This window comes from Zootoca vivipara, chromosome 4, assembly GCF_963506605.1.
Source record: "Zootoca vivipara chromosome 4, rZooViv1.1, whole genome shotgun sequence".
NCBI lineage: Eukaryota > Metazoa > Chordata > Lepidosauria > Squamata > Lacertidae > Zootoca > Zootoca vivipara.
This window is the reverse complement of record NC_083279.1, coordinates 77,970,265-77,993,500: the sequence shown is the minus strand read 5'-3', so window position 1 is coordinate 77,993,500 and position 23,236 is coordinate 77,970,265. Positions and strand designations below refer to the sequence as shown.

The 23,236-nt window shown below is 40.4% G+C and overlaps 1 protein-coding gene across 3 annotated transcripts in view; it reads left to right on the top strand.

The window, feature by feature from the left end:
* Positions 1–23,236, top strand: part of PAN3 (poly(A) specific ribonuclease subunit PAN3) — a 55,955-nt gene that overhangs the window by 29,550 nt on the left and 3,169 nt on the right. For 2 of the 3 annotated variants that reach the window (XM_035114555.2, XM_035114556.2), the window contains 13 exons: positions 3,528–3,678; positions 7,079–7,326; positions 9,346–9,450; positions 11,140–11,197; positions 12,342–12,503; positions 13,067–13,183; positions 13,277–13,378; positions 16,469–16,634; positions 17,604–17,691; positions 19,303–19,442; positions 20,275–20,404; positions 21,956–22,020; positions 22,852–22,990. In XM_035114555.2, coding sequence (XP_034970446.2) covers positions 3,528–3,678; positions 7,079–7,326; positions 9,346–9,450; positions 11,140–11,197; positions 12,342–12,503; positions 13,067–13,183; positions 13,277–13,378; positions 16,469–16,634; positions 17,604–17,691; positions 19,303–19,442; positions 20,275–20,404; positions 21,956–22,020; positions 22,852–22,990 — 1,671 coding nt within the window. Of the gene's footprint in view, positions 1–3,527; positions 3,679–7,078; positions 7,327–9,345; positions 9,451–11,139; positions 11,198–12,341; positions 12,504–13,066; positions 13,184–13,276; positions 13,379–16,468; positions 16,635–17,603; positions 17,692–19,302; positions 19,443–20,274; positions 20,405–21,955; positions 22,149–22,851; positions 22,991–23,236 lie in introns of those variants that run through there. The other variant, XR_009557504.1, reaches the window with a different exon arrangement.

Genomic DNA, 23,236 nt, shown 5'->3' with positions numbered 1-23,236 from the left:
GAACTACTTAGGTTTAGATTTTTCATTAAGTTCCATATACATTCTGCTAAATAAGTAAAAATAAAATTGGCAATTTGGACTTTAAAGGCTTGTGTTATCTGTCCTATTTATATCCTGTACTTGAAGATTTTATTAATGTTATAAAGATGTAAAATGAGGACCTATGTATTCATTTGAATCAAAGAGATAGTGAACAAAATATTTGTTCTTGATTGAATCAATAGCCAACTAGCCGATTTTTTTAATTTATAAAAAAACCCAGAGAACATATTCACTAATTATAATCATCCTGATCAAACTCAAATGAAATCTTGTTTATGAACGAAACCCTTGTTTATGAATACTGCTTTTGTCTTAGAAGCCAAGCCTCCTGCCTAGAACTTTTTTTTCTCCTTTGGAAAATTGCCTTGGAAGTGGAGGCTGACCTTAACATTGGCTGTAATACAACCACCTTGAATTTCCTCTCGCCACTTTCATATGTATCTTTGGCAGACTATCTGGTATCCCAGCAGGGTTAACCCTCCCCCTTTATTGAAGAATTATCACACCAATCTAAAAACCATATATAAAAATATCAAAAAGAAAAATTGTGATAACACTCATTTATCATGAATGGAAAGAATAAATACTAAATGACATAAGTACATTGGGTAAGACAGATCCATGAGCACAATCATCAGATTTAAAATATACTCAAGCACAAGTAGGGGTGAACTGAATTTTAAACTTTATTATTCTGCTAATGAATAAAAATGCTCAATTTAGCTATATCTTGGTCATTTTACTGTTTCCCCTCTCTAACCTAATTATGCTAAGCTTTTTTTTCGCTAACTAATGGCTAACTATACTGTGATTAATACATTTCTCTGGCATCTGGTAGTATTGTATCTTTTACATAGCCCAGTAGAACAATGAGTGGCCCATCAATAATTTTTGACAGTTTAATGTTGGAAGTGTGGTGCTTAGTCTGTTGATAGGGTCAAAGGGTACCCTCAATTTATCAGTCAACAGGTTTTTTAAAGTAGTCATTCTCAGTACAAGAATGTACAAAAGCTGTGGTCCGCAGGTGCCATATTCACTGGAAGCCATGAAGGTCTTCTCAGTAGTGGTGAGTCACTGGTACCCAGTGAGGGAACTGAAGATTCCAGACAATCTTCAAAGACAGCCCCATGTACGTACAATGCATTGCATAGTTAATCCTAGATATTACCATCACATAAATAACTCTGTCTAGGCCATCTTAGGCGCTGACGGAAGGCACTCTTTACCACAGACAAAGCTGAACCCAGGAGTACTCACAGACCAGTTACATAATCCTTTAGGGGGAGTGCAGCCAATCCAGAACAGGTCTCTCTGCTCAGGTGAACCACCTAAACCTAGAACTTTTGTTTATTGGCCCACATCTGTCATGTGATTATTTATTTTGCTTTACTAATTCCAGGCACTGGATAGAAGAGGCACTGCCGCTTTCTGCTTTCACGGGAGGAAGTGCCTGTTCTGAAATGATGCTTGCTCTGAAATGTATACGCATCATTTAAAAATCGTGTGATTTCTTCAGAATTATTTTTTGACAACAAAAATATATGCAGCTTTTATTTCTACATGCCTTAAGGGTTTCTCCCTGTGGCTTAAGCAAGTTAGTGTTGTTGTGATGGATTTATTGTGGTTTTTCTCTTTTGTAAGCAGACCTGTTTGTCATATTTAACAGAAAGGCAGCATCTACATGTTCTGAATACTGAATTAATTTAATAGGTGTATGATCAACCAAGATGTCTTTAATTGGATGATAGCACTAATTAATATCAATGCAGAGTTTATCTCTCAACTCCAAAAACATGAGGGCAAAGTCAAAAATGTAAGTGAAGAATTTGCCACTTGGCGCTGTGGGTTAAACCACAGAGTCTAGGGCTTGCTGATCAGAGGGTCGGCAGTTCGAATCCCTGCAACGGGGTGAGCTCCCATTGCTCGGTCCCAGCTCCTGCCCACCTAGCAGTTTGAAAGCACATCAAAGTGCAAGTAGATAAATAGGGACTGCTCCGATGGGAAGGTAAATGGCGTTTCCATGCACTGCTCTGGTTCGCCAGAAGCAGCTTTGTCATGCTGGCCACATGACCCAGAAGCTGTCTGCGGACAAGCGCTGGCTCCCTTGGCCAATAGAGCGAGATGAGCGCCGCAACCCCAGAGTCGGACACGACTGGACCTGATGGTCAGGGGCCCCTTTACCTTTACCTAATATAGGAGAGGGGAATTGGTTCTGGCCAGTGGGCTGGATCCAGAATTCCCCCACTCTTTGTGGGCTACTTTGACGGGTGGGTAGGGCTGCCTACCTGTCAGTCACCTGGTGTCTTCAGGTGAGTCAGCTTCAAAGGAAGAACCAGAGGTGATTCTAAATGCGTTCCTTGCCTTGAATTGAAGCTGCAGAAGCAAAGGAAGAATCAGGAGCACCATCTAAGTGTGCTCTGGATTCTTCCTTTCTGGTTGTAATTTGGTGTTTTTTGAATATGATGTCAGGTGATGGACAGGTGGGTGTGGGCCAAATTGGGAGGCCTGGCAGGTACACTTAGGGGGCTTAAGGTCCCCCACCATTGTGATAATGTTCTACATTTAGTTTGGTTGTTGTCATGCCTTTGGCACGGGCAAAGTTCATAAATGTATTTAGTTTGTATTTGTATTCTGCCTTTGGTCCAAGTTGCCCAGAGCAGTATTTAAGTTCTCAACAACCTTGCAAGGATCGTTCTACTGAGAAATTGTCATTTGTCCCATTTAGCTTTCTGACAGCATCAGGTTTTGAATTATAATTTCCCAAACACAACATCAGCTTGTTTAAAAGTATGTAATGTAGAAAATCCTTAGAATTAAGGGGAAATGAACATCTTTAAAAACAAACATGTGGAACAAAGATTAAAATGACTTTGCCAATAAAGTAGTTTTTGTAACTTAAAATAGGAAGCTTTCCTGAGAGCTGCTTACAATCTAGTTCTCTTAAGCATAATTGATTGCTTTAAGAGCTGGCCATTATTAGCATAATTGATACTTCTGATTCCACTTATCAACTCATAGTATTCCCAGTTTCCTTGCCTCAAAATATAGTTGAGCAGTGTGTAATGGAAATTTGTAGGTTATGAAGGAAGTTGTATGGAAACAGAATTTCAAGTAGGTTTCCTATGACCAGGATTCAAGGAACTGCATATCTCCAGTCAAGGGAGCTGTACCTAGCTCATAGAATGTACGACTCTTTTCTTTGGGCCACAGAAAGCCATGTCTTATTACAAACTCAATTTGGTTTTGAAAGGTTTGCCATGCAGTATGCTGAGAATTAGTGGGGGGACGGGACACAATTCTAAAGCCCCCATTCAACTTTTGGAATTACCGGTAGTTGTAGTTCTTTGGATCCTGACCTATGTCTGTTAGTTTTTAATAACCTACTAAAACTGTTTGCGTTCTTAACTTTAAACCCACTAATTTATTCAGTAAACAAATCTATTTTCACACTTAACACGTACTCTGTTTTAATTTTTTTTAAACAGACACCAAATCCCACGGCAAGCGAGTTTATTCCTAAAGGAGGATCAACCTCCCGACTCAGTAATATGTCACAGTCAAATATATCTGCCTTCTCTCAAGCCTTGTTCTCTCATCCTTCCATGGGAGGTCCTGCAAATGCTGGGCTAGCTCCAGGTAAGCTTAGAGTAATTTATTTACACTAGCTTATGAATCACAGTAGCACTAGGGAAGCTTATTACACCTAGGAACGACTCTTCCTAAGCTCTATTTATTTAAAGTCTTACATAGCAGCCGTGTCATCTTCAGGTGTTTGTTATCAGTTTTGTACCTGCACTTTACACATTTCAGCACCTTAAGTGTAATTCTTGCAACCGTCAAAGTTTCCTGTAGCATCTTAGCATTACCAAGTTTTAGAAGGAGCTTGTAAGCTTTGTTTGCAACCATTATTTAAGGGATCTCGCTTAACTGAATTTATTTTCAGTATATTTAGAACTATCATTAGCATTTTATCTGAAAAACTGAAGTACAAGATTATCTTGGAGGTATAAAAACTACAACCTGCCGGGCAAAGGACATCTCACCTCCGAAGCCTATGAATAGTTCCCAGCAAAGATAATATGTGAACATGTTTAAAGCCTATAAACCAGAAAAAGTAGATCAGGGGTAGTCAACATTTTTATGCCAGGTTGACAACCCCTGGCCTAGATTATATGCATTCTGGGCTGTTGGAAGGAAGGAAGAAACTTCTAAGTAAAAACGATGGAGAAGAGCAGTGAACCACGTGTGCGGGAAGCAGGAATCCGCCCTCTATAAAAGATTGTCAAATGAAACATCGCACATTGTTAAAGCAATAATGTGAAGAGAATAGTAAGTCAGCAAGAAGAATCTAAGGTTACCGGACCACCTGTTAACATGGAATAACCTGGCTTTGGGGGCAGAGTTGCTTTCAAAGTAGTACTAGGTACATTAATTTTCTAATTGTCAGTTTCATCTGCTATATCTTGTTGGATAATATCATTGGGCATGATTAGTGGAAGACCTCCACAATCACTTGCTCTTGCACAACAGGACTTTTGCAACTCGTCCTTTGCTCCCCTTCCCCAACCCCCCCCCCAAAAAAATAATGGTTGGGTGGTGGTGGTTGGAAAAACTTAAGGGGGAGGGGAGATTGTTTCCATCGGACAAGCTGAGATGCTTGCACAGATATTAATGCTGGCCATAGCGTGACTTTGAATTCCACCCTTTGTTATCTTGTGAACCGCCCTGAGATCTTTTGATGAAGGGCTGTATGTAAATCTAATAAATAAATTAAATAATTTGTTTCCTTATGGTCGTGGCTTGTAGGTCACATACATGACTGTAGAAACTTTAGCCGCTTCAGAGTTTTCAGTTCCCAGGTTTGGGGAAGTGGGTGGAGGTGGCTAAACAGGTTTATATTTGCAATGTGCAGTATGCAAACAAGTTCTCTAGATAGCATTGCTCTTAACTCCATGTACCATGGAAATAGCACCTCCGTTTTTCATGCTGCAAAGCAGCTGCCTTATTCTGAAGTGTAGACAAAAACTAGCTTTACTTTCAAGTTTGGGGCAACCAGTGACATTTATTTTAAAAAGAGGTCTACTGTCAGACCCATCTTAGGGAAGCAGCCTTAGCCTGTCTTGCGTGATGGGAAATAATTGAGGGTTGAGGAGGAAAATTAAGCGTCAGTTTTATCATAAGTAATGGCTTTTCTTGTGTGCCCCCTCCTTTCTGGGGCAGCTCCTCATGCCTCATATTGCTTTAAGGAGGGGGCTGAGAAGCTTCTATGAATAGCACACATGGTGCTTTGAATCCTGATCTTTATGGTAAAACCACAACTACAGTTTGTTTTTATTTAAGTTTGGAAAAAACGCTTAACATCCATAATCATTGTAGTTTTATAGTATGTATGTATGTATGTATGTACGTACGTACGTACGTACGTACAGTGGTACCTCGACTTACGAACGACTCAACAACCAAATTTTTCGACTTGTGAATGGGGCTAATGGCCACACGCTTACAAATGTCTCGACATCCGAAAGGAAACCGTGGCGGTTTTAGATAGGGATTTTTTGACTTACGAATTTTTAGATAGGGTTGCTTCGACTTAGAATTTTTTCCGTTTCCAATGCATTCCTATGGGAAATCGCGTTTCCAATGGCGTTTTTCGACTTACGAATTTTTCGGCCTACGAAGGTGCCTTTGGAATGGATTAAATCCGTAAGTCGAGGCACCACTTGTATGTATGTATGTATGTATGTATGTATGTATGTATGTATGTATGTATAAATAAATAATAGGTTGCACAACATATTTTGTCTCAGTGCTGAGTAACTAGTTAATAAATTTGTCTTGACACTGAGTATAGTGTGGTTAGTTTGCGTAATCGTTGCAACCTGGTGGTGGTTTCCCCCCCCCCCCCGATGATTCTTGTTTGGTTTAAATAAGGTGTGGGGAATGTTTTTAGCTCCATGGGCCAGATTCTTACAAGGATCTGCCTTGCAGGGCAAATTTGACAGGTGTCACTCAACTGATACAGGGAATTTGGTGCTCTGAAGTCCCAGGATTTCAAAGCAGGCAACAGGGCTGTGAAAGTGAAGCCTTCTTCCTTCCCTTTGCAGGAAAAATCTTTCTTTTAGCAGCGCCTTGCTGTCTGCTACATGCACAGTTAAAATGACCAGGTTAGGGAGCATGATGGTTCCCTGCAGGTAAACCTCATGCACCCAGACCAAGCAGCATCCCCCCTCAATACATCAGTCAATGCATCATTGGGTGGAGGGGTTCATGCTTAGCAAAGGGGGGGGGTTGCATAAGAGAGCTCCTGCATGTTGCTCTCTTGCATGCCTGGACCAAGCAGAATTGCCCTCCTGTCACATCAGGGTGGTTTAAGCAAGCGGGCAGGTGGTTGCAGTGGAGAAGTAGAGCAGACTCTTCTCCCTTACCCTTCTGCCACTGGTTCTTCTTAAAGACAAAGTGAAAGTTACTCAAAATAGTGCTTTTACAAAGGGCTTTTATCACTGCTCATCAACTGATGAGCAGGGATTAAATCCTGCTGCTATGCCTGCATGATCCTGTTCCTTGCTTGGGAATAGGCCATGCAGCTAATGTAGGAGGAATAAACCATGTCCTCTCATCCATCAGCTGTCTGGTGGGTGGACGTGGTTTGGAGTAATTGGCCTGACAAGCCAATCTTGGCCCACCAATCAGAAGTTCCCCATCCTTGGTTTAAAGAGAACTGTGGCAGTACCTGACGCTTTTTGTCTGCCATAGCAAAGTGGCACAATTAGATGGAGTTGTAATTGAATAGCTTGAAAATGTTGCAAATATTTGCTGTTGCTTTTCTCACCCTTTGGGCAAAAGTTGATATCTTTGTGGCTAACCATTTCATTTGAATCTTACATGTAAACTCTGAAGTTTTAAAACACCTTGTCCAGCTGCCCCAAGTCTGTTTTTATCTGCAAGGAAATATACCCCCACCCCAAGCCTTGGAGTTTGTTATGGCTGCAAATGCCTTTTCACTGCAAGTCTTCTTTTTTCCTTTTATTTTCATAAGGAATGTCATTGTCAGCAGGATCTTCTCCCCTTCATTCCCCTAAAATTACTCCTCACACGTCTCCTGCTCCTAGACGAAGAAGTCATACACCAAACCCAGCAAATTATATGGTGCCTACTAGTGCCTCTACGCCAGTTACTAATGCTGTCTCCCAGCCACCAGCTGCTGGCCAGGTGATTCAGAAGGAAACTGTGGGTGGCACAACCTATTTCTATACTGACACAACTCCAGCACCTGTAACTGGAATGGTGAGAATTCCGTTTTATTTATGAAGGTATTTGTTATAATCCATGAATTAATGCTGGTATTCCATATAGTAATTACCACATTTCTAAGTTTGATTTGCCTCTTGGCTGTTACTGCTGACTGCCACTGTGGCTTCCTTTTCTGTCTTGCAAAGCTTTCCTATTTGCACACAGTTGGAGAAATAATTTATATACTGCCCTTTATCTCAGAATATTATATTTATTAACAAATAAATAATAAAACCACAGGGCCATTTACAGTATAAACACACAGAAATACATAACATAACAACAAACCAAACAACCTGCACCCAATAGTTCATGAGGCCATAACCCATTTAATTAGCCAAAGGCATGTCAGCAGAGGAATATTTTGGCCTGGCACCTAAATATTTTATTGAAGGTATCAGATTAGCCTCCCTGGAGAGAGCATGCCACAAAGAAGGGCTCGGATGATGATCTCAGGGTCCAGGTCAGTTTATATGAAGAGAGGTGGTCAGAATAAACCATGGTTTATCGTGTTGGGAATGAGCCTAGGACTTAAGTCCTCTCCTCTCCTCTTCATTTATAGCTGCAAGTAAGAGTGGAAGCTTCCTATTTCAATTAACTTGCATTTAGCATTCTATCCAAACCCTAAACTGGTCAATAATTATGGTTTGAAATGGGCTTTTTTCATACAAAGCATAGTTTGCATTATATGACAAACTCCAGAAACAGAAGTGAAAGCTTCCAAACTCTTTCATCTCTGTAGTGGAGGAGTGCATGAGTCTGAGGCTTGCTGAGTCTCCTTCCTTTCATGATAAACATGATAAAAGAGCAGCATGGGGAGAGGCCATAGGTCTGCTGTTGATCACATGCTTTTGCATACGCAGTGTTCTAGGTTCTGTTCCTTACATCTTCATTTAAACTCTTTCTGGTAGCCAGGGAAAGATCTCTGACCGAGACCTTGTTGCCTGCCGGAGTAGGCACTACTAGACCAGAAAGACCAATGATCAGATTCTGTAGAAGGCAGTTCCATGTTCTCAGAAGAATTACACAGGCGACTGATGTATGAGTAAGCCCTTTATTCATGCGATGGATGGCATAGAAATCTAGGAGCCTAGACAAGGTGGCATCAGAGATTCCCTCTATGTGAGATTGTATCTACAGCTTTGTTGGCTTTTTATTTTAAGGCCATTGCCCCCTAAGATCATGGCAGAATCTGTTGTATCTTGAGCCCTTAGGGCAAGTAACAGCAGCATTTGGCAAACTTTGTGCATGACTTGGGTAGTTTGCCACCATGATGCTTTCATTGGAATGTTAGATACTTTCTTAAGTATAAGATAAATACAACCTATTCTGCCACCCACTCTGTTAATCTTTATAGTCTATCTATCTATCTGTCTATATGTTACCCCACTGTTCAGCTCTGAGAATCAAGGCTAGTGACACTTAAGAGAATTAATGAACAATAACAGCATCAGCTTAAAAAAATTAATTTCAAAAAACACAACAAAAAAGTTGAGTAAGTAGCAGTTTAAACTAAAATTCAATGAAGGATTAAAGCCTGGGCGAATAGAAGTCTTATCTTGGTACCTGCTCCATGAATGGGGTGGTGCTATCACTGAAAAGACTCCCAAGCTGCCACCTGACTTATCTCCCTAAGCCAGGGGCACTCTGAGAAAGGCTTTTGAGGATGGTTAAAGGACATGTGCAGGCTTGGGGTGTGCATTTTATGTAGCCCTTATGACCTAACCAGATTCATTCTCATTGTGTTTCCTCCTGCTGACCCTGTGCCAATATTTTGCACACTTTCCATGCAAAGTTATTTTTCTCCCAGAATTTCAAGTTTGGATTTTGAAAGTAATTAATTCAGATGCTGATGACTTTGCAGCCGCAACCATAAGTATGCACTCATAAGTATGCTCATCCTTTATTTTTATTTTTATATGGCTTCTGTGGAACCACTTCAGAGGGCTTTTAAAAGATCTGATAACTTTTCAACTCCTAAAAACTGTCTGTTCCAAATTTTATCTTCAATAGGTGTTCCCAAATTACCACATTTATCCTCCAACTGCGCCTCATGTTGCTTACATGCAGCCAAAAGCAAATGCACCTTCCTTCTTCATGGCAGATGAACTCAGACAGGTAAGTTTTTTCTAGTAGTATTCTAACAGATTTCCTCCCACCACAAAATGTCTCTGCCACCTTCCACTTGCCTAAAGTTATCTGCAATGCTGTATCATAAAAAAAAAGAACTTTGTTTCTGGGAAAATTAATGAGATTTAAGTAAGCAGGTGAAATAGGTATATAAAAGCAAAATTGATGGTGTTTGGGATATGTGTCTTCTTTGGCTGCAATCTTATGCACACTTGCTTGGGAGTAAAAATCCCTCTTACACCTTACCTTTGCCAACCCATGGCAGAAGTCTGTGCGAAAGCTATTGTTAGCAGCAGGCCTAACTTTTTAAAGATTTAAAGACACACACAGTATTGGCAGAACAGATGATGAATCAATTTGAAACAGGGTTTGGGTTACTGTTTCCTCTCAGATATTGTTGGAATACAACCCCTATCATCCCTGTCTGTTGGTCATGCTGGCTGGGGCTGATGGTATCTTTGCTACAAGGTGACTTTTTCAAAGCCATCCATGCCATGGAAAATGCCTTATTAAAGAAACTTAACCCACTGCCTCTTCACCTTTTCCATATCTGTTTTTTGAAGTGCGAGTTCTTGCTGTGATAGTTTGAAACATTGGGGCTCTTCCTGCAGCATTGCAATTTGTCTTCCCTACCTCACTCCGCAAATTTAAAGCACTTTCTGTCATATCAGACTCCATCTGGGGAGACTGAGTTAGAACTCAAAATTATCTCAGTAAATTGGAAACATTGTCAGCAAAAAGTAGAAACTTAATAAGGACAAATGCAAGCCTCTTCTTTACTAGAAACAGATGGCTGCCAAAGAAATGTGGGTCAGTCAAGTAACAACATGGAAAAGGGCCTTAACCTTAGTTTAAAACAAACTAAGTGTGCCTAAGCATCACTACAAGGCCTTGCAAAATAATCATGAGGGGATATAAAAGGCGACTTCTGTACTCTGTGCTGTATTCTGATTTTATTACCATGTTCAGTACATAGTTTACTAGCCTGCTTTTTACTCATTAGAAGTCTGGTGGAGGAGAGGTCAGCCTGGTCTCCTTTGGGAGGAAGGTCAAAACAGAACGAGTTCTGTCCTTCTCCCAGCAGCACACTCACTTTCCTGGATGCAATTCTTCATCATTTATCATGAATTCAAAGCCACTCCCGATTGCAGTGTGATGGAAGATGGGAGTTGTTATGTCTGCCATTGAGCAGAGAAGATTGGGAGTAGCTTCATTAGTGTTCAGATGAAATGATGGTTGCCCTGAGTAGACTAGAGACTGGCAATGTATATATGGGGGACAAGAAATAAAACTTGAACTGCAGTCTTGGGTAGGCTTTAGAAATACCATTCTAAAATGAGAGAATAGTTTGGTTCAGATTCTCCAGGATGCAGAGGTCTGCAGTGGAGTTAACTGAAGATTAGGTTTGACAAACCATTTGATAGGGCTGGTTCAGGCAGGTTCAGTAGATGAACTGACTGAGTGACTATAGGGTCTCTTAAAAGTTTCTTCCAGCCATGTCCTTAGACAAGGGTAGCTTTAGTTAGGGATTCTGCTTCTATAAGGGGGTTCTGATAGTCCAAGTCCTTTTTCAGGTCTGTTTCTATGGTTTTGTGATTAACCGAAGCAGCATATAAGAAACAGCAAACTAGAATTTCATGTCCTTATTGGTAAGACTGCCAAAATGTATTCCTATAGGAGCTGATCAACAGACACTTAATTACAATGGCTCAGATAGATCAAGCAGATATGCCTGGTAAGTAACTAAAGATCCTGAATTTAAATTGCATTTTTAAGCCGGTCTTTTGCTTGCTGTGTTTGTTACCGCTGTTAGATATATGAATAATCAATTTGCATGTTAAAGCAAAGCCATTCTGAATGCAGGATTGACTACAATCCAGTGGAATCTCTGTTTTGGGTTCTTTCAAGCTCCTTTTCGATGTATTTATTCAGTAGTGCACAATCCAAACTTTCTTTCTTTATTTCTTTCTTTAAATAATTTGTATAATGCAACCCTGAGGAAATGTTTGTTACATGTATGACACAATCTGTGAAAATAAGTACTGCACAAAATCTCCTGTGCTTCAGTGGATCTCTTCTGTCTTTTGTTTCTTTGTTTTTCTTCTTCAAAAACAAAATGTATCATATTTGAAATTCAAAGTGATATATAACAAAAAGTTTTGCAAAATCACATAATAATAACATATGAAACTAGGTCTGCTGCAGACATGGCTGGGATCACTCCTTTGGGGTGGCCTGTCTGAATAAAAACGTCTTCAGCTGTTATTGAGTGCCAGTTACTGCACTTGATTTAGATGTGAACTGCTCTACTGAATCTTATCAGGGTGCTCCCAAGACAAATTTAACAACGTCTCTGTGCATAAGGCTCTCTCAGGTCTCCGGTTTTTCCATTCAGTGCATCAAAGTGTACAATGTGTTCAACAAGGCAGAAAGAAAAGCTTGCCCTAAAATGGTAATGTAAAATTAAAACTCCCATAGGTATCTTCTAGTAGAGTTTACCCTTAGGGTTTACACACTCAGGTTTTAGATTTTTGGTTCTTGTCGTACTGTACTTCCATTATGACCAACCGGCACCAATCACACTCTTTCCTACCCCATCTATAAAATAAGTGAATCAGGATCTTAGTGCAAATACTGAACACGCTTTTCTTCAGTATTGGAGTTTTCTGAATTTTCCAAAGCAAACCTGCGTGTTGTGGTAAAAGTTGTATAGGATTTGCAGCAAGGTTTATTGTCAGAGCTTTGTTACAGTCTTCTAAACCTCTCTCTCTGTGTTTGTGTGTGTGTGTGTGTTGTCTTGTCATTGAATTGCTTTGTCTATAATAACTTTTCTTCATAATTTTAAGTAGTGTCTAATGTATTTCCATAAACTGGTTTAGCTGTACCAACAGAAGTTGACAGCTACCACAGCCTTTTCCCTTTGGAGCCACTGCCACCACCCAATCGGATACAGAAAACAAGCAACTTTGGGTATATAACATCATGCTACAAAGCTGTAAATAGCAAAGATGATCTGCCATATTGCCTTCGGAGGATACATGGTGAGGGAAATTACAAGTTCTCATATTTTAAAATTCAGTTCTACCAGTACTTAAGCCTTAAAACATTTGTGTTTCTTTGTTGATAAACCTCAAACGGGATTTAAAATCAAATTGTTCCTTTAAAATAATGAAATAGAATTGGGTATGGCCTAGGGCTTGCTGATCAGAAGGTCGGCGGTTCGAATCCCTGCAACGGGGTGAGCTCCCGTTGCTCGGTCCCAGCTCCTGCCAACCTAGCAGTTCGAAAGCACGTCAAAGTGCAAGTAGATAAGTAGGTAAACGGCGTTTGTCATGCTGGCCACATGACCTGGAAGCTGTACGCCGGCTCCCTCGGCCAATACACGAGATGAGCGCCCGCAACCCCAGAGTCACTTATAACTGGACCTAATGGTCAGGGGTCGGTCCTTTTGCCTTTACCTTTAATAAGCCATAAAGCAGGCTATGATCAGATGTGTGTTTTTTGGGTTGTGTCTTTTGCTAGCACTCTAGTACTTTAGAATAAATGTGAAAGCGACCTTAAAATAGCTAAAAATCTTTGAAATGTGAAAGATTTTCTTTCTCAGGTTTTCGTCTTGTTAACACAAAGTGCATGGTGCTGGTTGACATGTGGAAAAAAATCCAACACTCAAACATTGTCACATTGCGAGAAGTATTCACCACTAAAGCATTTGGAGAACATTGTAAGTTTCTTATTTTTAAGATGTTAGCCAGTCATATTGGAAAACTTGCATCAATTGCATACCTAATTCTCGCCTCGGACTTTTTTTGAAAAGCTCTTGTGTTTGCCTATGACTTCCACGCTGGAGGAGAGACTATGATGAGCAGACACTTCAATGATCCTAGTGCTGATGCCTATTTCACAAAAAGGAAGTGGGGTAAGGCCAGCAAATGAGATCTATGTTTTTGTTTTTCCAGTGGACAAAAATTAGGGAGCAACAGTTGAAGTATTGTAACTTTGCATTGTACATAGCTTTGCTGCAATTTAGGCTTCTTGAAGTGTTCAGAACATATCGTATACATGGCAGTTGTGCTGGTTATTGCAAACTGGTTTTGATGCTGCATTCACATTGGGCTCTCAGTGTAATACTTTATTACTATAGGTAATATAGTTTGCTGGATCAGACTGGAGGACATTCCTCTCTTAGGGTATGGCACCCCCATCTAGTGATGACAAGCAGGGTCCTAGAAAGCCTTTTGCCTCCAAATGGGAGTCACCTCTTTTCCTTTACAGCAAAAAATCTAAAGGAAAGGGGAGAGAAAACAAAGAACCCGAAGGGGAAAGCCTGCACTGACAAAAAGGCGGGGGAGGGGGGTATCTTGCACTAAAAACCCCACATTGCTTGGGAGCAAGAGGAAACAAAGGGGAATGAGAGGCAGTTCAGACATGCTAATAGAAGATTCCCAGATTTAAGACAAAAAGAAGACTAGGAAACAAGCCAGGAAGACAAGCCTCTGAGGAAAGCAAGCCAGACCCAGTCATTCCCAACCATAGACTGGGTTGGTCTGATGAGTGGGGTGGCCCTCCCACCAGATAGGAGGCAGAATACTTTCTAGGACCCCACCTGTCATCACCAGAGGGAGCTGTCATTCCCTATCAGAGGAACATCCTCCATCCCAATCCACAAACTAGAATTCACAGTAAAAATTCCCATGAAGACTAAGGTATTCAATGAATTAGTTTTTTTCACCCTAAGGACTTTTGACTGTACAGTGAAAGTTCTCTTCCCTCTTCTTTCTTCATTCACCCCATAAATCTGATCTGAGTTTCTCCCAACCCTTTGGAGCTTGGTGGGTTGAGTTCAGTTGATTGCAGCGTGGCTTAGGTTTTTTGGGGGGGGGTAGGTTAGCCATTTGTAATGGTGGTGTGTGTGTGTTTTTAAAAGAGGCATTTGTACAAAGGGCAAAACGTATGGAACATAATTCTCTCTCTCTCTCTCTCTCTCTGTGTGTGTGTGTGTGTGTGCGTGCGTGTAGAAACAGGGTTTTGTTGTAATTTTCTCTTTTCCTTTAACTTGTATTTGGCAGCACAAGGCTTCATATTAAGATAGGGTCTCTTAGTACAATGTGCTTTAAACACCTTCATCACTTGTTAGTACAACTGGTATTTGACAGTTAAAGGAAGAGAATTGTGGTTACATGGTGGTTTTTCCACATTGTATGTGGTTAAGACTTTTTTTTTTGCCTTGTCATTTGTTAACACCATCCAGAATTTTACTGTCTAGGATGTGGTATAATAAAGTTTTCTGACAGATGAATGAAGGCATAACAGGTTCAGTTTATTTCTGCACTGAACACCTGTGAACCAGGGGTGCCCCGGTTAACATCCCTTGAATGTGGCAGCCCCTGTTGGTTTGAGCAGGAAGTTGCTTATCTTCAAACCGGAACAAAAACCCAAACCACTAGAGTGAAGGCAGGGGGGAGATGCAGAATTGAAAGCAAACATTTAATGTGATCTGGCTTACTGAAAGAAGCAAAATCCATTTTTTTAACGAATCTCTAGATGTACTATTGATTTCACACAACAGACTGAACAGTTTTCCACAAATCCACAGCAGATTGAAGGCAGCAGTGTGTGTTTCCTAAATTGCTGTGTTTTGTACTTACTAAAAGTATTTCCTCATTCAGTATTGCTTGTGTAAAGATCTTCACTTTTGTGAGGCTAAAAGTAGAAAGCTTATTCCGGAAATGCTTTTATTTCTGAATGCACTCAAGAGGCATTTGTATGTACATCTGTGTGATGCACTTTAAGGGGGTTGTTGCAGGAGAAAGGTCATGGCGCATAGTATGTTTGCACTGCAAAGTAGCTAAACTGCTCTGGTACCAAACACCAAAGCTGCTCTTCAAACCTGGGGTACTAAAGAGCTATTTGTGGGAAGTGATCCTTGAGTGGAATTCCTCTTGAGGGCAATGTGCATGATATATGCCTCTGAATCACAACTCAGATCTACATTGTATTTGGGCTTCATTATCCACAGTTCTGGCGTTAACAAACACACCCAAACACCATTCCTTTTCTTCAGAACTCACGTCGTGTTAACCTGCTTGACTATCTTTGAAAAACATGGGGAGTTTTTGAAAGATAATAGCTGTAGTATATTGCCAGAAGCACATTATTTCCTCAAGTGCTTGATTCATTGAAAGGTTCTTAAAGGGTTACTGTCAACCGTCAGTCATGAAGCAAAACCCTAGGATGAAAAATGTGAAGCATTCCAAATCTAATGAGTCATAGTATTTGTTGCTTGTGTATTTGAGCATATGTTTTGAAACATGCGATGGGATTTGGGTTCATTAACTTGGATACCTTTTTTTTGTTTTTATATGGAAATACAGAAACAACATTGCTTCTGATGTAGTATGAATAAGGGCTTTGGCAGTATATGGTGGCTTCTTTTGCTGCTTGCTTGGTACATTTGAAGAGCCCTGCTCGCTGCCAGGCCAGTAGCCCACCTAATCCAGTCTGACATAATATATAACTAGAAATGCTTGTGATAAGGTCACAAGCAGGGCATGATGCCAGTAATGCTGCCCCTTTGCTGCCATCCATCAACTGGTGCTCAGTGGCACACTGCCTCAAACATTAATATTCTGCTAAGCCATCTTTGCTAATAGCAATTTATGGGTAAACTAATGTATAATCCACCTTTAAAGCTGCTTAAGCTGGTGGATGGTGCCACATCTTGTGGCAGCCAGTACCAAAAATTATGATACACTAAGGGATTGTAGCTGCTCAATAAAATTCCATCTTTATACAGTCTGTCTTACTTTTAGTACACTTAAAAGTAAAACAAAGCAGCAGTTGTAATTGGTTTGGGTGGGTTGTTCTTACAACTGCCAGTTGCTTTGAAATAAAGCAGATAATGGTTTTAATTAACTAGCATTTTGAAAGAATTTTTGTATTCATTATCCAAGGACTTACACAGCTGAGAGTTGTAGATTTCATTCATTTTCTCCTATTCTTCTGATAGGTCAGCATGATGGACCTTTGCCTCGGCAACATGCAGGGTTGTTGCCAGAATCCCTGATTTGGGCCTACATTGTACAGCTCAGCTCTGCATTGCGGACCATTCATACAGCAGGATTGGCCTGTCGGGTAATGGACCCCACCAAGATTCTGGTAACTGGAAAAACAAGGTAACATGAAACATGTTTCAACATTGCATTGTTGATTACAAGTGTAGCCTGTGCATACAGAGGTGACTAGTATTGTTTCTGAATTAGACTGAGGACTGATAGAGACAAAATGTTCGCTAGGGTTGCTGGATAGTGAGGGAGATTGATTGATCCCTTCTCAAGCTCCTCTCCTTCATGTGTGAAGTTTGTCTTCAGAATGATAATCTAAGGTGGTGAAGCCAGCTAAATTTCAGGAACATGGATGCAGAGCTTCTCCCCAAGGGCAAGCTCGTTTTGGATCGAGAAAATAGAAATGGCGCTATTCTCCTAGTTTGTGAAAACTGTAGTCATGAAACCTGCCAAAGTTCAATTGAACAGAGCCAGAGGCTATCATGCTAGGTGATTTTACATTCATTTTAAAATACTGAAGAAGTCTTGGTTGTAGCTGGGTTTTATTTCTCGCTGTCCTTGCCCCTTCCTGAAAGTATGTTCTGGGGGGGAGGGGGGAATGATTTGGAAAGAAGGCCGCCCAGATAGTCCAACTCTGCCACTTGCATGCTTATTCTCACAGTCAAAACACTGAGAATGACAGTCCATGTTTACTTCCACATCCCTCCCGCTTATCACTCTGATTGGAGGGCCCCCAGAAAATAAATCCCCATGATTCAAAGCTAGACCTGTTCATCAGAATGAAAGGTCCCCCACAGACACATTCAGAAACTTAAGGAGTCTCTTATCTGACTCAAGACACCTTGGCAATGCTCTTGAGAGCCTTTCCTGCATCATCTCAATTTTCCTCATAATTTGGGGGGGGTGCCCAGAGTCAGTGCACCCTCCTTCTACTCTCGCAGATTGATAAACCATTGGCTTTAATACCAGTTTGTTAGCAAAACTTTGCTGATGTAACTAAAGAAGTCGCAGAGGAAGTCTAACAAGCAGACTAAGGAGTTTTATAATTCTCTTCTCCTATATAATCCTTCTCCTGTCAAGGTTGCGAGTGAATTGCGTTGGAGTCTTTGATGTGTTAACATTTGATAACAGCCAAAACAATCCCCTGGCCCTCATGGCCCAGTATCAGGTAAGATCACAATATTGTCCCTTTTACTTCATGTTATTTGGTTAGTGAATATTCATCGATGATTGCATTGTTTTTATCTTGCTTTCCCCCTTCCTTAAGAACATTTGGTGTTGACATGCTTTTCTTTATTCTGTACATTTGCTTTCTTTGAGAAGTGCAACTGGATGAGCTTTATTAAAGCAGCCTCCTCTGCTGGTAGGATTAAAACATAAAAGATTTGCCTTTGCATATAGGCAAGGACTGCTTTTCATTAGTTGCCATTACAATTCATGCAGCACTAGCAGTGCTTTGCAAAGTTTTGGAAGCAAAATGCAGGCAAGTCCCTGCCTCTATAACAAACTTACAATTTAAGATAGAGAGTGTGTTAAAAACAGATTAGAGCAAAGGGTAGTGAGGGATACATTTGAATCAGTGATATCAAACTTGGGTATATTGTGTATAAATTAAAATAAATGTCTCATCCTTTCTAAAAACCCTCTTCAACAACAACCAATAATGGGAGATGGGAAGAAGTCTCGCTGAGTTTCAGAACTAAAGAAACACCTTAGCTTTGTCAGCAACAATCATACTAACTTCTTCCAGATGGAATGGAGAGCATGCAAGTTTGCCATAAAACCAAGTTGTTTTTTCTTCTTTGTTCTTAACTTTCCACTAAAGGAAAAACACCTCAGTCCAGCCGGTGAAGCACAATATATATTGTTAAGTTTACAACTGTTTTACATGTTCACCTCTTTGTTTGGAAAGGATTCTCTTCACTTGTTGGCAGAAAAATGAGAGGGCTGTGTAGGTAGGCATACGTACTTTTGACATCGACTTTAGGAAAATAGGGCCAGTTTTTCCTGTGAAGTACTGCATTCAGAAAGCCAATTAATTGTTTTAAGACTTGAAACTTGAAGACACAGTGCCGCTATATGCTTTTGCAATGCATATATTTGTAAATTTAATTTTAAAAAAAGATCTGAGAAGAATATGCAGCTTTCCAAGATATGTATAGTTGCTTGAAGTGTAAGTTAAGGGAGAGGGAGGGAGCTAGGAAACTGGATGTTGAGATTGGTGGAGAATAGTGAATTGACCTGTTCACAGCCCTAGTAGTTTATAGTAAGTGTTCTAAAGGGGGAATAACGTTTGTGGGGAGGGACACATGTCCTGAGGTTAATGTGCTCCCCACCTTGCACTGTACACTTTCAGGTGGAAAGAAAGATAAAACGCCATGGTTCTCACTCTCCAAAGGCCTCCTCCCCTTAAACAACTATTTAAATGCTCAGATTCAGGGTTGGCTGTCGGCACCAAACAAAGCCCTCTAGCTTTGCATAGCACAGCAAAGAAAAGTATCAGAACAGAAAAAAAGAATTTTCTTCTTCTCTCCCCTCCCCCTTCATAGTGATGCAAATTGGGTAAAGGAGAGAGTTGTAAGTGGAACTGAACTTGACTATATGGCATCATATTTATTAAACATATGTGATGAAGTGGTTTGTGATAATTTTTTCAGTTTTGAGCATTATGTTAAAATAGATCTATCTAAGGTATTCTTATCTCTCTCTTTTTAAGTGCTAGGAAAGCTAATGATATTCTACTGACCCTGGTTAGACTTATTTGTTCACTTTTCTTTAGCAAGCAGACTTGATCTCCCTTGGGAAGGTGGTGTTGTCTTTGGCTTGCAATTCTCTGGCAGGAATTCAGAGGGAGAATTTGCAGAAAGCAATGGAACTGGTGACAATCAACTATTCCTCTGATTTGAAGAATCTTATTTTGTAAGTTACTTTGAAATCAACTTATTTTTAAACTAGATTAAAACATGCCAGTGACAATTTGCTTACGGTTTGTTCATGCACACATTGTTAAATTGGGAGTGGCGGTTCATGGGATGTTCCTACATTGAATGTGTGTGCACAAGATCTTCTCCAGCATGATTAGTTTGCCCTTGGAACAGCACCTATGTGGAAGGATTTCTGTATGACTGTTCAGATATAGAGGGATGGCGGTGAGTGGGGAAGGTATCGGAACAAAATTAATTTACCCTCCTAATTAGAAACGTTGTGTAGCTGAATCTCTTGAGTTACTGTTGACTTGTACTGAAATTAGCATGAACTTAAAAAAATTATTGTCCTTAACCTCAAACTTAAGCATTTTTCAGATCCTGACATATTTGTTTTTAGCTCCTTATGCATTATACTTGTATAGTAAAAGTTGCATTATATCAGAGTTCAAATTCCCATTCTGCCATGAAGCAGTCACAACCTAATCTGCCTTACAATATTGTTGTGAGGATAAAACATGGGAACCAGGTGTGTTGCCTGAAGTTCTTGGAGGAAGAGCAGGATAAAAGGAAAAATGGAAAACAACTTTGCACTACATCATCAGCCAGTCAAATAAATATAGCCTCGAATGCCACCTCCTAATGTTGCTACTGTCTTTCACATAGCTGCAGTGGTGTTAAATGTTCTGTATGTGAAGTAGAGCTTTGTGCCATATTTTCGCTTTTATAGATTAATAAAATTACTTTTCACAGATGGAACCTCTTTTAAAAGAAACTTATTTCTTTAGCCCCGTTTTTAAAGTAACTTTTAAAAACTGCCTTGTTAGGTATTTGCTGACTGACCAAAACAGGCTTCGAAGTGTAAATGATATCATGCCTATGATTGGTGCAAGATTCTATACTCAGTTGGATGCTGCCCAAATGAGAAATGATGTAATAGAAGAAGACCTTGCAAAGGTAAATGCAAAGATAGTGCACATTTATCTCTCTTTTCTTAGGGAAGCTGGTATTGCCAACAGGTTCCCAAAGTCTGTAAATGTAGTACGATTGAGATCTGCCATCTTGCCATAGGGTGATGTACCCATCTGTCCCCCATTGCTGTTTAAACGATAATACAGTTTGGAAGATACTCTTGTTACAGAGCAATGGTTTTCCAGCCTCAGGGTCCCCACAAATTTCACTTTGATCCATACATATTCACGTACCTCATTGGTTAATAATCCTATTTAGTGGGATGGTAAAGCTGTTAACTTCTGCCCATTTTAGAAAGGCAATGGTGAGATGCAAGGTATCTCAGCTAAGATGCTAACCTGCTGACAGTGTTTGAAACTCCCATTTTTCTAGACACATTTTGAGATATGGAATTTCATTAGCACAAGCAGTTTCTGAGCTTTGGATGCAGTACTGTGCCTAAGATTTCAGGTTCAAACTACAGTGGAAGGACAGGAGGACCCTTTTCTGCTTCCCCACTTCCAGCTACTCTCTGAAGACTGGAGAAGAGACCCTTTTAAGAATATTAGGGGAGGCAGGGGAAGGACTAGACCATGTGAAAAATGAACATAATATCTTAGCTGCAGTTCATTCACTTTCAGCTTTGTATTGTTGTCATGAAAAAGCGCACCTAGACATTCCATTGTTGTGCCCGTAACCTAGGTTTAAGGTGCCATTTAGCTCCTAGCTTTCACATCTCAGTTTCTAACATTGCCTGCTGAAGGGCACCTTGCCCTGTAGTGGTCTTCAAATAACAGCACTGATTGGAGCTCAAAATGGATCTGGGAAGCATGATGGAAATTGCTGCCCAGTGCTATGATACAGCCTGCTGAAAAATGAAGGCAAATCTACTACTTAGATCAGGGGTCAGCAAACTTTTTCAGCAGGGGTCCGGTCCACTGTCCCTCAGACCTTGTGGGGGGCCGGACTATATTTTTTGGGGGGGAATGAACAAATTTCTATGCCCCACAAATAACCCAGAGATGCATTTTAAATAAAAGGACACATTCTACTCATGTAAAAACACCGGCCAGGCCCCACAAATAACCCAGAGATGCATTTTAAATAATAGGACACATTCTACTCATGTAAAAACATGCTGATTCCCGGACCGTCCGCGGGCCGGATTTAGAAGGCAATTGGGCTGCATCCGGCCCCCGGGCCTTAGTTTGGGGACCCCTGACTTAGATCATAAAGATGTGGAAGTATAAGAAAGTATACTAGTTCTCCTCTGTTCTCCTGTGATTATCAAGCAAGGTGTGATTTCCTGAAAAGTCTTTTTTAAGATTAAAAAGTAGATAAGGAGGTCTGTCCATTTTGTATGGAGTGTAAAGACTTAAGTTGAACCAAGTTCTCATTAAAAGCAACATGACAGACATTTAAGTCCCATCCCTTTCAGTGAAATGTAAGTTTAATCCCCACCCCCGGATCTAACTATATGGTTATTTGATTATAATTCATACTAGAGCAAAATATAAATAGCACCTGTCAAGCTTTTATTTTTCTCTTGTCATTTAGGAAGTTCAGAATGGAAGATTATTTCGGCTTCTTGCAAAATTGGGAACAATCAATGAGAGGCCAGAGTAAGGAATTCAGCATTTTCTGCATCAGTGTGTTTTAAAGAGGCACCAACAAAGAGTCTTGAATGTTCACGTATGATGATGGACTTCCAAAGTATAGAAGCCTCTGAAAGATGGGCTAGGTTACTTTGGTCAGTTGGTAGCACACTGTCCAGAACTTCCTTGTATGTGAATATGTGTTTTACCCCTCACTTTTCAGTTGGGTAATAGATCCTGGTTTGAGGCTTGCCTGAAGATAGAGAATTATTAGTGCAAGGTGATGTTTCATGAGTTGCAAGATTTCAAACGATTTTAAAACTCCAAACTATTGGTGCATTCTTGGGAAGGTATTTCAGTTTTTTCTCCCAACAGCAGCAAATACTCTCCATGTGCATACAGTTGCTACAGTGCCAACTCTGGAGACTGGGAGCAGTAATTGATAATTGTAGAGATTGCATTCTCCTGGACACTGTAAGTCTGACCTCAATGACTAATGGTGCCAAATGTAACCTTAAGCAATAGATTGTTTGATTCATCCAGAGTGTTAGGGAACTAGTAGGGATTCCCCCCCCCCCCACTTAAAAACCTTATTAACATGGTTTTCAAAATCAGCTAAATTATGATATCAGGAAAGAGGTGTGCAGCATAGTTGCTTAAGATGCTTTTAGCCCCATGAAGAGTTTGTTTTTTAATTTTAAACTCTGGACTGAAGGGTGTATCGCACATTCCTCCTCCTTAAATTGTGGGGGGAATAACTTGCTACAAAGTAGAAACTTCTTCAGAGAACACTTAGTCTGAGATGTTTATGAACTTGTACTTGTACTAAGAAACACAAAACACTCTGTTTTACAATAGATTTCAGAAGGACCCAACATGGTCAGAAACTGGAGACAGATACCTCCTGAAGCTGTTTAGGGATCATCTTTTTCATCAGGTGACAGAAACGGGCACTCCTTGGATAGACCTCAGTCACATTATCTCTTGTCTTAACAAGGTAAATGAGTGACTGTATTTTACGTTTATTGCAGATAAACTGTGTAACTAGTCTGTCTTTCCTCCTCCTGTTATTTTTAATTGGGCTGCAAGCAAGTTGTCTTAAAGCAGATATGGTTCTCAAATTGGCCTTCAGCTGTGTGTGCAGGTGAGTTCACACGGTGTGCATGGTGGCACTGTTAAAATGCCCTACGTGTCGGTGGTGCAAATGAGTGCTTCATTGGCTGCATCAGAAGCAATGTGTGCA